Source organism: Aspergillus novofumigatus, assembly GCF_002847465.1.
Source record: "Aspergillus novofumigatus IBT 16806 chromosome Unknown P174scaffold_6, whole genome shotgun sequence".
In the NCBI taxonomy this organism is placed as follows: Eukaryota; Fungi; Ascomycota; class Eurotiomycetes; order Eurotiales; family Aspergillaceae; genus Aspergillus; species Aspergillus novofumigatus.
The window spans coordinates 2,422,350-2,434,770 of NW_020194279.1; the positions used below are offsets into that span (position 1 = coordinate 2,422,350).

General features: G+C 52.5%; 7 protein-coding genes across 7 annotated transcripts; 2 read left to right on the top strand and 5 right to left on the bottom strand.

The window, feature by feature from the left end:
- Positions 1–198: 198 nt before the first annotated feature.
- On the bottom strand, positions 199–595 carry P174DRAFT_423310 (uncharacterized protein; the record flags this gene model as incomplete). The annotated part of the gene is made up of 2 exons (XM_024825120.1): positions 199–454; positions 504–595. 2 exons carry the CDS (start codon positions 593–595, stop codon positions 199–201), a joined length of 348 nt encoding a protein of 115 aa, XP_024680769.1.
- Positions 596–1,473: 878 nt separating this feature from the next.
- Positions 1,474–2,409, bottom strand: P174DRAFT_462643 (J domain-containing protein; the record flags this gene model as incomplete). The annotated part of the gene is made up of 1 exon (XM_024830145.1): positions 1,474–2,409. One exon carries the CDS (start codon positions 2,407–2,409, stop codon positions 1,474–1,476), a length of 936 nt encoding a protein of 311 aa, XP_024680770.1.
- Positions 2,410–2,665: 256 nt separating this feature from the next.
- Positions 2,666–3,651, top strand: P174DRAFT_462644 (putative FHA domain protein SNIP1; the record flags this gene model as incomplete). Its single annotated transcript, XM_024830146.1, has 2 exons — positions 2,666–3,310; positions 3,337–3,651. 2 exons carry the CDS (start codon positions 2,666–2,668, stop codon positions 3,649–3,651), a joined length of 960 nt encoding a protein of 319 aa, XP_024680771.1.
- A 267-nt stretch (positions 3,652–3,918) lies between these two features.
- P174DRAFT_506133 (LEA domain protein) lies at positions 3,919–4,391 on the bottom strand (the record flags this gene model as incomplete). The annotated part of the gene is made up of 2 exons (XM_024831291.1): positions 3,919–4,079; positions 4,187–4,391. The coding sequence occupies 2 exons, from the start codon at positions 4,389–4,391 to the stop codon at positions 3,919–3,921; spliced, it is 366 nt and encodes a 121-aa protein (XP_024680772.1).
- A 1,129-nt stretch (positions 4,392–5,520) lies between these two features.
- Positions 5,521–7,506, bottom strand: P174DRAFT_453405 (alpha/beta hydrolase). The gene is made up of 2 exons (XM_024829153.1): positions 6,673–7,506; positions 5,521–6,618 (listed from the first exon to the last, which is right to left on the bottom strand). The coding sequence occupies exons 1-2, from the start codon at positions 7,164–7,166 to the stop codon at positions 5,649–5,651; spliced, it is 1,464 nt and encodes a 487-aa protein (XP_024680773.1). The 5' UTR covers positions 7,167–7,506; the 3' UTR covers positions 5,521–5,648.
- A 43-nt stretch (positions 7,507–7,549) lies between these two features.
- Positions 7,550–10,494, bottom strand: P174DRAFT_444214 (uncharacterized protein). Its single transcript, XM_024828031.1, has one exon. The coding sequence runs from the start codon at positions 10,392–10,394 to the stop codon at positions 7,827–7,829; it is 2,568 nt and encodes an 855-aa protein (XP_024680774.1). The 5' UTR covers positions 10,395–10,494; the 3' UTR covers positions 7,550–7,826.
- Positions 10,495–10,649: 155 nt separating this feature from the next.
- P174DRAFT_393955 (uncharacterized protein) lies at positions 10,650–12,256 on the top strand. Its single transcript, XM_024823614.1, has 2 exons — positions 10,650–10,731; positions 10,809–12,256. Exon 2 carries the CDS (start codon positions 10,982–10,984, stop codon positions 12,056–12,058), a length of 1,077 nt encoding a protein of 358 aa, XP_024680775.1. The 5' UTR covers positions 10,650–10,731; positions 10,809–10,981; the 3' UTR covers positions 12,059–12,256.
- Positions 12,257–12,421: the final 165 nt, after the last annotated feature.

Sequence of the window (12,421 nt, forward strand, 5' to 3'; positions counted from 1 at the left end):
TTAATCTCAGAGCTATACTTGTCATAGTAGTGCATCCCAATATCCATTCCATATGGCCTTAGTCACCGGCCCAACCTCTGCCCCATTCAGTGGCCTACCATCCAACCAAGTGATGGGCATGGTCCCTCCCGCCGTCGTACACATAAAGACCTCATCGCAGTTATACGCCAATTCAACCGGAACCATGTCAAGCCGCACTTAAATCCCCTTCGCTTCAGCAACCTCCATCACACGCGGCGTGTTACGATCACCTCGACGAAGGCATTGGATGCCGCTTTTCACTACTATCTCCACCAGGATCTGCTTGGAACTGCTCGCGGGGGCAAGGGGAGCTTGAGCCGGAGATTCGCACGGCTGGTTTCTAGACGGGTGAGGTGGTCGTCTAGTCGGAAAAAGCGCCCATCCCAGACGCAGGAGACGTCGTAGGTGAGGTCGCTGTGCAGGAAGCCTTGGTCTAGTAAGGGGATGCGAGCGTCAGCTATAGGGACGAGCTCCCCTTCTACCCATGCGATTCCCTGGCTGTAGGGTTTGTTGCTGGCTTTAGGACAGCCTGTCGTGCGGCGTAGCCGGCAAACACTTTGTCCATGGATGTCATCGTGATTATTTATGGCTGTTGGATCGTTTCTTGTCTTAGACGAATAGGTCGAACCTAACGCGCTCTATAGGACTCAGAGGATGAATGTGACAGTCTAGGGACATAATAACACGTGAGGAGTATTGATTGACTCTTGCAAAAGTGTACAAGTCACTTCAGTGCGTAATTGCTGGATCGGGATTCTCGAGTCTCGCCGTAGTGTTGAAGGATCATCAATCTCTCGTCAAACGGGCTGATATGCACCTCTTTGCCAGGTATTTCAAAGGGTGCTGAAGATGGAGAAGATGCTAAAGATATCATCCATGTTTATAGTCACTAGGTAAGGCAGACATCATCCTTACCATGAACCATATTCCGATCTCACTGGTGAGCTGGTGCTGCCCTCTTCCGCCTGAGAAGCCTGCATAAAATACATTCGAATCAAAAAAGCATATGCACCTGGCAATTAAGGCATTGAATACGTCTCTCATCGAATCAGTGCAAACTACATGCATCCAGTGTCTTGTTTCATCCTAAAAGAGGTACCAAGAGTGCTGCAACAGCATAATGGTTTATGGACCTTCTCTAGCCCCGTCCATGGTTCAACGGACACAGCATCTGTCTCCCTCCCTTGCAAGCACAGTTTTCGACACCAATTCACAAACTTGCCGCTTTGTCTTGCAGGACGCTGACGTAGAGTGTTGACGGGTTAAATCTCAAACCTCATGAGCTGCTTATCCATCAAGATCTGTCAGTGGAAAGTGGAAATTGTCATTAAGAATAATGCTTATATAGAGCAGACGAAGCTGCCAGGACTGCGTATACTGCAAATAGACTTTTCAGTCTTGCGATAGCTGAGAATGCTTAGTGCGGTGCAGCCTGGGCAAACAGGCAACTCATCAGAAATCCTTGACCAGTTTCTGGGTCCCATGAGATTGAGTGCGCGAAGGGACCGGATCCTCGATTTTCAAAGAGGAATCGGGCGTCTTCTTATGTGAATGGAGAACCTTTTCATATACTGCTTGTTCTTCCTCCTTCAACCCTGATCCCGACGGGTCTCTCCGTATCAGAAAATGCTCTACCCTAGCCTGGGATGATCCCATTTGCTTCACGGTAGCCTCCCTCCGTCCGGTAAGTAAACGCATCGACTCCTCGTTGATCTCCCGAAGCCTTTCCTCATACCCGGTACTCAGCTGGCCAATCCAGGAGGCTTGGACGGCGCTTCCGAAAAGGACCAGAAGAAAGATGAACGTCACAAAGGTCCGATGGTCGACAATCTGTTGCTGTTTCGGCTGATGGCGGTTATGCCATTTCTCCCAGTCTTCCCATGTCGCATTGGCGTATATAGGGTGGTAGTCACCTGACGCTGTTCTGGACCAAGAGGACTGGGTCAGGGGACCTCGTGAGGGATGGAGACTCCAGCCAGTACCGAATTGATCGTAGGCTGCCCGCTTTGTTGGATCCGACAAGATCTCATGAGCTGCTACGACAAGATGATATCGCTGAAGTCGCACCTCAGGTGTGAGGTGTCTACAGAGCGGATGATCATTGCACGGTCGGTCCGGGTGGTAAATCTTCACCAAGTCGTAGAAGCGGCTCTTTGAATATGGAGCGCCTCGGTCCTGTTTGAACACGTCATAGGGCGTGAAACACGACGAGGTTGGCCATGAAAGATCCTTATCATAAATATCGTGTGCAGTTGCGTATAATCTGTAGGATGGAAAGCACCATGGTCGGCGTTTGGCCGAGCGTGAGGCGGGTGGCGGGGAGGAAGAGGACGAAGGAATCAGCAGTTGGAGACCACCGTAGCAAAGGGCATTAGGTTTCTTGAGCATGGCGGCCGCATGGTTTCAAGGGAGAGAACACGACATGCTCCTCCGTATAGATAGATAATGATGCAGTGAGATGAAACCTGTTCAAGACCTCTGTGGGTTTGTGATCGAATGAAGATGCTCACTGTATCTTCCCCAATCAACCGACAAAGGGTCACGTGCAGGGATCCATCTTCTTTACCTTCCTCGTCTGTCGGGTAGAACAACTCTTCTGGATTGCTCTATCGAATGATCCCTAGCTTCGACAGTCCAACTGGTCATGGCTGAATCACGAGATGACTACCGTGAGAAAAGACGGCGCCGGTCGCCTTCTGAATCCTCCCTTTCAGCCAGAGACAATGATAGACGACGGCACACCCGAGAACGACGCCGCGATGATGATCGAAGTTCTCGAAGAGATAGCTCCCGAAGACGGCCCTCGCGCAGCCCGACGGGGAGAGATGCACGCCAGCTAGATAACCGTGATCGACGAGACCGCAGGGAAAGACGAGAAGATTCGGATGATCACCGCAGAAGACGAAGGCATCCATCTGAAGAACGTGGTCACCGCCGTCACCGCGACCGGGAATCGAACGACGATCGAGGGAGATCTTCCCGAAAATATCGAAGTCGATCCCGTTCTCGCTCGCCGGCTGGACACACACAAAGCCCAGAGTCGCGGGCTCTTCCCCGATCCAAGGCTCCCTTACCTTCTCAGAACGACGCATATTCAACATCGGAGGTTGCGCGGAGAGGGGAATCATCGGCACCGCCGCCAGAAAAGGAGAAACCGAATTTTGGAAACACCGGTCGCTTAGCTGCTGAAACCAATACTGTCAATGTCAGTGGAGGTACGGTCGTCCTCAAGTACCATGAGCCGCCGGAAGCGCGCAAGCCTCCTGCGAAGGAACGTTGGCGACTCTACGTGTTTAAAGGGAAGATTTACTTGAGGTAGTTGAGCTGGCTGAGCGCAGCTGTTGGTTGATCGGAAGGGAGCGCCTTGTGGCAGATTTCCCGCTGGATCACCCTAGCTGCTCCAAGCAGCACGCGGCCATTCAATTCCGATACGTCGAGAAGAGGAACGAATTCGGAGATCGAATTGGAAAGGTCAAACCCTACATTATTGACCTCGAAAGCGCCAATGGCTCCCATGTGAATGGAGATACGATTCCAGCCGGACGCTATGTTGAGTTGCGGGACAAGGATGTTCTCAAGTTTGGCTTGAGCTCGAGAGAATATGTTCTCATGCTACCTCAGCCAGATTGATCGACAGTCCGATGTGATGTTATTTCATTCAAGGTTCAATTTACGAGGTTCGAACCCGTAAGGGAAGATCTACGCGCAATGACTTGAGGGTCGAGGCTCTGCAGGGAATATGGATCATAACGTGGTCATTGTGCTTTGTCATGGAATATGCTATTAAACATCATGAGATCGGTGAAAAAGGAAACCATCCACGCGTCAGTTAATCATCAACCTGGCCCTTGGCTTCTATCATCCTTCATTTCGCCGAGGCAATCTCAACTGTGCGCCTCACACGTTACCCATCTCCTTTGCCTTGCCCTTGGCCTCACCATATACCTCCTTAGCTTTACCCTTGACCTCGCCAAGAGTCTCCTCGGCCTTACCCTTGGTCTCGCCTGCTTTTTCCGAGGCCTCGCCCTTCAGATCCTCCTTCATTCCCCCGCCTTGTACTTGGCTTCCTCAGTTGAGCTTCCCACCGTCTGCTTGACCTTCTCTGTCGCTTGTTCTGCATCCCATCAGCATACATCATGGTCCCTTACGAGTGACAAACACATACCACCCTTGTCAATACCCTTCACGAGATTATCGGAGATAACTCTGTCCGCCTTCTTCAATGTTTCCTTGGTTGCCTCAACAGGGCCCTTCTCGTTCTTGGGTGTCGAAGAGATGAATCTGCTGCCGGCAGCAGTGAAGGCAGGAGTGGTCGTGCGAACAGCAGCGACCCGAGCCGTCAGGGAAGCGAAGCGTGCGAGAGAAGACATATTGTATTGTAGCGATAGTTGTATAGTAGATTAGATTAGAAGGTGGTTTGATAGGCGGCAATTAAGGTGATATTGATGGATTGAATGTTTCTGAGCGTAGAAGGACCAGTTAGAATGTGATGAAGAACTTTTGCCTCCTGGCTTATATACCCTTTTCCGGGCCATCTTGGAGGTTGAACGACGTCATCATGGACAGCTGTTGAGCTTCACTTTCCATTACGTCGATACACCATCAGTTGCTTGCCGGATCCGGTTTAGCGGGGCTGGATCAAGGCATCTCCAGACCTATCATGTTTATAAGTGCCTGAGGCATCCATAATTATCATATGTTCTCCAACTGACCATAATAGATATTTAATGATAGAATGTGCGACATTCAAGATCACTCTTAAGTAGTACGAATGATCATGCCAGACGTCCCACCAAAGATGATGGCTTTGAATAACGGGTTCTCTATTTCACTCTGCAAAACATGGACAAGGAAAGCGTCAAATTTTGCTCAATGATATCTCTCATATCTTGACTGAATCTTCATCTGCCATGGATAACGTGAGAACTTTGCCAATAACGGATAAGCCTTGGTAGTGTGAAATGTATTACTCAAGATGGAGGCATGGCGTCTTCTCATTTAGCTTTTCAACAGACTTCTTGCCGTCCGCCGGCTGCTGCTCGGTCTCGAGCTAGAACTGACAGATCATGTCCAGGCCAGGCCTCAGCCAGCGAGTCTCCAAGGTTGCATCTTCTCCCAGAAGCCATCCAACAGCATGTTTTCGTGGAGGGAATTAACCCCAGCGAACAGAAGGGGAAACTGGACGATTGAGAAGGTGAAAGGCAAGAAAGCCAAGCGAAGAGGGAAAGCTTTCGGTTACTTGAAGATAGGGGGAGCTGGACTTTTTAAGTGCCCAGGAGCCTCCTTGTGTGTGTAGACTGTCGCTTAAGGGGATTATTCACGATTCTGATATCTCAGAAGCATGTAACAACGATCAAACTCGCTTCCTTCATAGATGCAGTATGGCGCAATTATTCCCCCAACTCACCATGTATGATCTTCTCCAGTACATCTGAGCAATAAAAGTACGGCTGCATCTATCACGTTTGGCTATCTGCGTCTGTGGGGTATAAGTAAGTAGGAGGATAGACTCAGTAGCATATACAAAATTCTTAACGTGCTAATCATAAAGTGAATCGGAAATCGAGACCATGCAGGGGTATAAGTCACATATATACAAACAGGACGCCGCCATCTTGCAGACTAGACTACAGTTTTGCCCTCTCCGTCACCTGCCGTTGAAGTTCCTTCTCACCTTCCAGCCGCCAGTTCGCCGTCCTGCGCAGTAACCGGTCCACCTCCTCATCACTCAAGGTCACAGCCTTCTCCAGGGGAATCTCTTTCATCGATCGCAGCTTGAACCCGATATACGTCAGCTTCCCCGAACTCCTGACGCAACCCGCCACCGCATCACGGCAGAAGTCTGCCATGCCCTTGAAGAACCGCTGACCCGCCGGCGTACCAATCATAACAAAACCAAAAACATGCGGCATCCCCTCGAACTGTTCCACGACCACAGGCACACCAGCGCGGTACAGCTTGCGCGCGAGAAGCAGATCCTCATCCGTCAGCGCCTCCTCGCCGAGAGAAATGAAGATAGGCGGGGCGTCCGTCCAGATCTCACCGGGGGAGGCGAGTGGAGAGACGAGCGGGTGCAGGATGGCGTTGGCGTTGACGAAGAAGTCGCCGCGGGGAGGACTGCAGGGCCAGCTTTCGTCTTCGGGGATGGGGAGCGGGACGTACGTATTGTCTGGCGTCTGGCTGGGTGGGTCGAGGTAGTCGTAGAGCGCGTTGTGGAAAACGGACGGCATGGACCTTGTGATGTCGCACCAGGGAGAGCTTGTCGCGACGCCTGCAGGGAGCTCGATGCGGACGTCCTGGCCGTGGAAGCGTACGGTGGGGGAGATTCGCCGAAGCGTCATTAGGGTCTGAAGTAGAGCTAGCGATAGGTTGCCTCCAGCGGAATCACCAGCCAGGATGATCTTGTTGGCTGGCACGGGGTCATGCAGCGACCCTGGGGGCGGAGCGAGGAGGGAGAGATACGCGACGAAGGCGTCAACCAGCGCCGCCGGGAATGGATGCTGGGGCGCCAGGCGGTATCGTACCGAGAGAGCAGGAGCCCCTGTATGCTTGGAGAGCTGAGATACCGGAACACGATGTGTACAGGGATCCATGAGGCTGCCAAAACGATCAGTATGGACTCCTTTTCTTGACACGAGGCCCGCAACTTACAAATAAGCTCCTCCGTGGAAGTACAAAATGACCATATCCGCATCGGAGTCACTGCGCAACTTCTTGTACTTCTCCTCTTCCGAGATATCAGGCTGTGGCGTGTTCTTGTCCACGCCCTTGCGATACCCAGTCCATTCGGCCTCGACGGGTGCGACTCCGGGAATATCATACGTCTCACCCCCGGACTTCAACTCCTCAATCGCTTTGATGACTGCATCCTGGACATCATTCTCTGGCTGAGGTAGCGTGACCTTGGACACCCACATGGGACCCTTGATGCCCGGGTCGCGCATACTGCCCCTTTGCTGCTTGCTGACGGGAAGCTTGAAGTTGATAAACGAGCGGATGATGGCGACAGTCAACTCGGTGCGAAGATCTTGTTTCCCAGAGCCTGGGGACATATGGACTGCATGTAGAAGAACCGTCTTCAAAACGAGTGGAATCCTCACCAGGATCTCCTTCAAAAGAGTGACCGAGTGATCGAGGTGGCTCATCGCGACTGGTCCACTATGGCGCTAACTCTGACAAACAATCGCTGGGAACTTTAAGCACAAACGAGAGCAATGTGTTGCTTGAATAATGAATGGAAACGCCTATTTTCATTTACAGGAAAAGGATGAGCGCGAAGCGAAATGATGCAGGCCTGCTAGGGCCGATCCAAGAAAATGCAGGCATGCGGGGGTCACTAGAATGCCTCGGCTCGCCTGTTTGATGAACAGTGGAGACTAGACGCCATCATTGCGCATAGCTTTTTTGTGGTTATTGGGCACGGAAATTGCCATTTGATCCATGGAGTCCCTTAGTTGTCTGCAGTATGGACACCCAAGATATATGATATAGTGGATGGTGAGCTTGAACGTGCCTAACACGATCCTGAGCCAGCCTTAAACCACTGGCGTTCTGGAGCATTTCATCATCCCCGCCTAGGCCAGCCTAATACCCCATAAAAGATGTAGTATAAATGTTTGTCAAACAAGCACAATCATAGATGGTATTAAAATAGCCGAAGGACCAAGCAAGATGTCCAGGTACCAAATCTCAACGCCGTTCGCCAACCGTTGTACCATGGTACAAGCCGACCATCAACTCCAGGAAACCATATAAAATCAAATGAATGAAAAGAAGAAGAACCCCGACTCCAGGCCATGCATTGGTTACAATAATTCGTCGTCATCGATCGAGTCATCGTCCCACACGTCTTGTGGCAACTCTTCCTCCAGTCTCAAGTCCGGGACAGCCAGGGGCGTGTAAACGGCTTCTGGGGTGTGTCTGGGCTCCTTGGCCGGCCATTGCCTGGCAAAGAACCCCGGAGTGGTTGTTGCGGTGACAGGCGAATGAGTGATCCGCGTGCCGTAGATACGGACTTCGCCAGAAAGGTTGAGTGTCCGCGGTGGCACGTCGACATAACCGTCCCAGAGACCCAGGAGCTGCGCTAGGAGTCTGATAAATGCGATTCCCAGTGTCGCAACTGGTGCCAGAGCAGAAGAGAGATGGGACCATCGCCATAGCATGGTCGGAAGCACAAACGGGAACCGTGGCGCATCAGGACGCAAACAGTTTCCTTCGCAGACGGGAGCAACAGTGGGATGGCAGTAGTAGTCGCACATGGCCGATTCAGAAACGAACCACAGGAGGGAAAGCAGAAGGCCCCAGCCTAGGCGCGTAATGCGGATACGCCGCGAAATTGGATCGCGCTTCCACAAAAGAGGGAGTGGAATGGAAGCATAGATGCGGCCGTCATTTTCTGCGCCGCAAGTCTCGCAAGTCTTTCCTGCAGGGGTGCCCTTCAACTGCGTCTGAGCTTGGGAAGATGTCGGACGCGGAGCGTCCTCGGGTATCTTGGGCATATTCTGCGTCATCTGTTCCTCAACGCCATCAATCTTCTTCCTCAAAGTGTCCTGGTTCTCTTCCAGCGACAGCAGTTTCTCGCTTATCTGGTGATCACCCACGTCCTCGTCACCTTGGCTCCGCTCTAACTTCTCCATTATCGACTTCTCGTAGGCGGCATCCGACTGTGGGTCAGCCTTAGCTTCAGTGGACTGCTCGGCCAGCAGTTCTTGGAGGCTTTCAATCGTATCATCACCCACATCGAGGGTTTCTTTGTCAGCCTTGTGTTCCTGTATGACCGACTCGAGGGCACTCTTGGGAAGATCGGGTTTGATGAGTGGCGGTTTCATCTTCTTCTCTCGTTCCTTGCTCTTCTCTTGTCCCTCCTCCTGTTTTTTCACTTCTTTTCCCTTCTCTTCGTCCTCTTTTCTTGCCTTTCCTTGCTCCTCCTCCATCCTTGCTTTCTCTTGTTCCTTTTCCCACTCTCTCTTCAGCTGCTCTTGTTTGTTCCACTCCGTATCCCGTTCCCTCCCGTGCTCGAGTCCTTTGACCTCGGCCTCTGACTCTTCTTGCACCGGGGGAATAACGGGTTGCAGCTCATTTGGCACAATTTGGGACATAGGACCATTGGTGGACTCCTCTGGAACCTTGGTGGTCCGTTCAGAAATGCGCTCAGTCATAGGAGTGTCTATCCAGGCGCCTGTCACGACAGGGGTTTTGTCATATATGCGACGCTGGCTGCCCTTTGGTGCCTCTGGTGTTCTCAACTTCTGCTGGGTTCGATTCTGGTCAGGACTCTCTCGTCTCGCAAGTCTGCGAATCAAATCGTGCGAGTCGCGCTTCGAGGGACTTGGCTTGGTGAAAGTGGAATTCTTGTAGACGATGACTGGAGTATTGTCGATAGGCTCCGAAGTTCCTCCGATAGTCTTGTCGTCCTTATGTTCCGAGGACAATTTGTTCCTGGCGTCTGATAGAGGGATCCTGCTATACTTGCTTGATGCCGGCTCCAGGGATCGGCCGGGGCTGGTACGGAAGTCGAAATTGAACTTGGTCACTGGCGGCGACACATTGACAGGCGGCTCCGGCCGTTGCTCGGGTTCAGGCTCAGGTTCATCGCGTCGCTTCAATTTCCTGAGCCAGTCGGTATTGCGTTTCGCTCGGCTACCCCAAGTGGAAGGCACATTAAGTACGCGCTGGAAAGTATCATCGTCTCCAGAGACTAGCTGATCCTCCTCCTCACGCCGTTGAAGGTTCTCCGCTGTCAAGGCAATCTTAGTTCCGCCGCGATTCGACAAGACAGGAGAATGGCTGGTCGTGGCTCGTCTCAAGCGCTTCTCATCCTGGAAATGATCGGACAACCTTCGGCGGGGTGACTCGTCTTCAATTTCGGGCAGAAAGCTCGCGTCCGAGGTCGTAAACACATCGTAATCTCGCGCATAATAGCCTGATGACCGTCCAATCTTATCCTCCTGGCCATAGACGTCCTCCGGCTCTAGATCAACCAGGCTGTCCGCGTCGTCTATCTGTCGATATGCCTCTGCAAGCTCGTTCGGCGGATTTGACTCGGGGGACCGGGCATTGTAAATCTGGCGCCGCCTTCCAGGACTTGGCGTCCCTCTCGTATAAGGAACGGATGCCGAAATACCCTCGTTCTCTGCCATCGTTGCGTAGCGCCCCGCTTTTCTGAATGCTCCTGTTAGGGTACTGGTCTCATTGAAATTCGTCCGACGCTGAGAAGTATATTTGTAGGATGGACTGGGAATCCGAGACGCGTCAAAATCCTCAGCTGCTCGAGAATTGCCACGAGCTCGACTGAAAGGTGAGCGCTGCTGTTGTTGCTCGTACATGCGACGCGACGAGGGTAGACGGTCGGTGTTGCGCTCGGGGGTGGGCATGACGACAAACAGAGGGGCCCCTCGAGTGAATGGACAATACTCCCTTCATTCACTATTTCTGCGACAACCCGACGCGTTTCCTTCTTTTCCAAGAACGCGATAGCTGATAAATTGGGAGAAGTAACTCAACAATGCGGGCGAAACTCCAACATCGAGTTCCGTCCTATAGACTCAAAGCGGTTTAGCGCTGCGGAGAAGGAACAACAGCGTCATTCGGCGGAATTTCGATATACGATGATGATATACAAACTACACCAAGCTGCGGTTCTCGCTCCAGAACCGGGCGGTTGCTATTATTTTGCTGCTCTCTAGCTCTATTGGATTTGGAAGATACATGGTATGTATTGTAACATCTCCTCTTTCGTTTCATTGGTGTGCATCGACCTATTACTGACGGACATGTGACCGGGGCAGACATCTTGATCATCACGGTGATCGTGTGCCAGCGCATGGCCTCCTGATGCTCGGCAACTCATGCAAGAATATATGCCAGCTAACAGGGGAACTATCTGGAACGTCTTGCTTATATAGCTGTGAAACCACACATTTGCGACATAACCGCCGAACTCCAACAAGAGCACATCACAATGACCAAGTCTGCACGACGCTCCGGCAAGGGTAAGGCATCAGCATCGCGCTCTGCCTCGTCCTCCGGATCGTCAACTCCCAGCTCGCAAGCAGGCCCTCTGCCACCCTTCTCCAAGGCACCCGCCATCCTCCGGCCCTTCCTCGAGCCCCTCTCACCACAAGAGGTTTATCTGATCCACATCGACACCTCCCCGCCAGACCTCAAGAAACAAACCTTCATCGTACCAGCCATAATCAATGCCGTGATCGTCGCCATTTTCGCCCTCCGCATCTACATGGTGCGCAACACCTACCCCGCCATGATCGCCACGGTCATCGGACTCGCCAGCTGGGCGGGGGTAGACACCTCGCGGCTCTCCTCAGCCGAAACAACAAGCCTCATCCTCCGCCGCACCTTCAGCCTCATGATCGACTACTTCCTCATAACCGTCTTCCTATCCTGGCCGATTCGCTTCATCCGCGGGCCCGTACAATGGCGCCGCAAAATCGGCTTCCAGGGCCGCGAAATCATCGTCCGCCGCAGCCAGCGCACCCTCTCGCAGACCCTGGAGCGAAACCGCTGGATCCGTGACAACGACGAAGCCCGCGACAAGATCGTCGCGGCCGTTACTCCCGACCGCATCCGCAAGACAGGATACCTGCTCGTCGACGCGGACTGGGACCTAGACTACGACGCCATGATCAACGCGCACGAGATGGTCGATCCCGTGCGGAAAGACGGCCGCGTTCCCTTGTCTGAGTTCCGCACAGCGGTGCTGGTCAATACCGATGCGGATGGGTGGCTGATCTGGCGGGTGGAAGACGAGGACACCGCGGAGGCGAGGACGCGGTCTGCGCAGAGCGACCAGATCCTGGCGTTCAAGGACAAATTAACTGCCATGGGCAAGGAGGATCTTTTCTTCAGGTGGGTAGAGCTAGTCCAGTACCAGAGCACGCAGCCGGGCGGCTTCACGCCGGAAAGGCAGCGGTCCGCCATGCTGCAGGCGAAGGAGCTGTTCGAGAAGGAGAACGTCGACTTTGCGCGCTTCTGGCAGGAAGTTGGGGGGATGGAGGGGTTTGCTGATCAGCTCGATTGAGGAGTGAATCAACTCGCTTTCGGGGAAAAGCGCTGTTGACGTTGTACCTTGATACGGGCGGAGTTTTCTATAGAGGTTGAAGTTGAGCATATGGAGCGTATAATCTGATCATCAAATATCCGTAGTTTCTGATCTATGAGTTATTGCGACAGGACAGGCTAAATAACATATAAAAGAAAACAAGTCGTGTTCCAAGCGCATGGGTATCTCTCAAGCATGGCATGATCCGTATTTCATGACGTGTCAAATATCAATCTCTCCGTTTAGAGACATTGTAAATATTGCTCATTTGCTCCCACTTTCCAATCGGTAGTCAAGGTACCAGAGTTTCTCCCACGGTCGATACTTGTTCACCGAACGCCG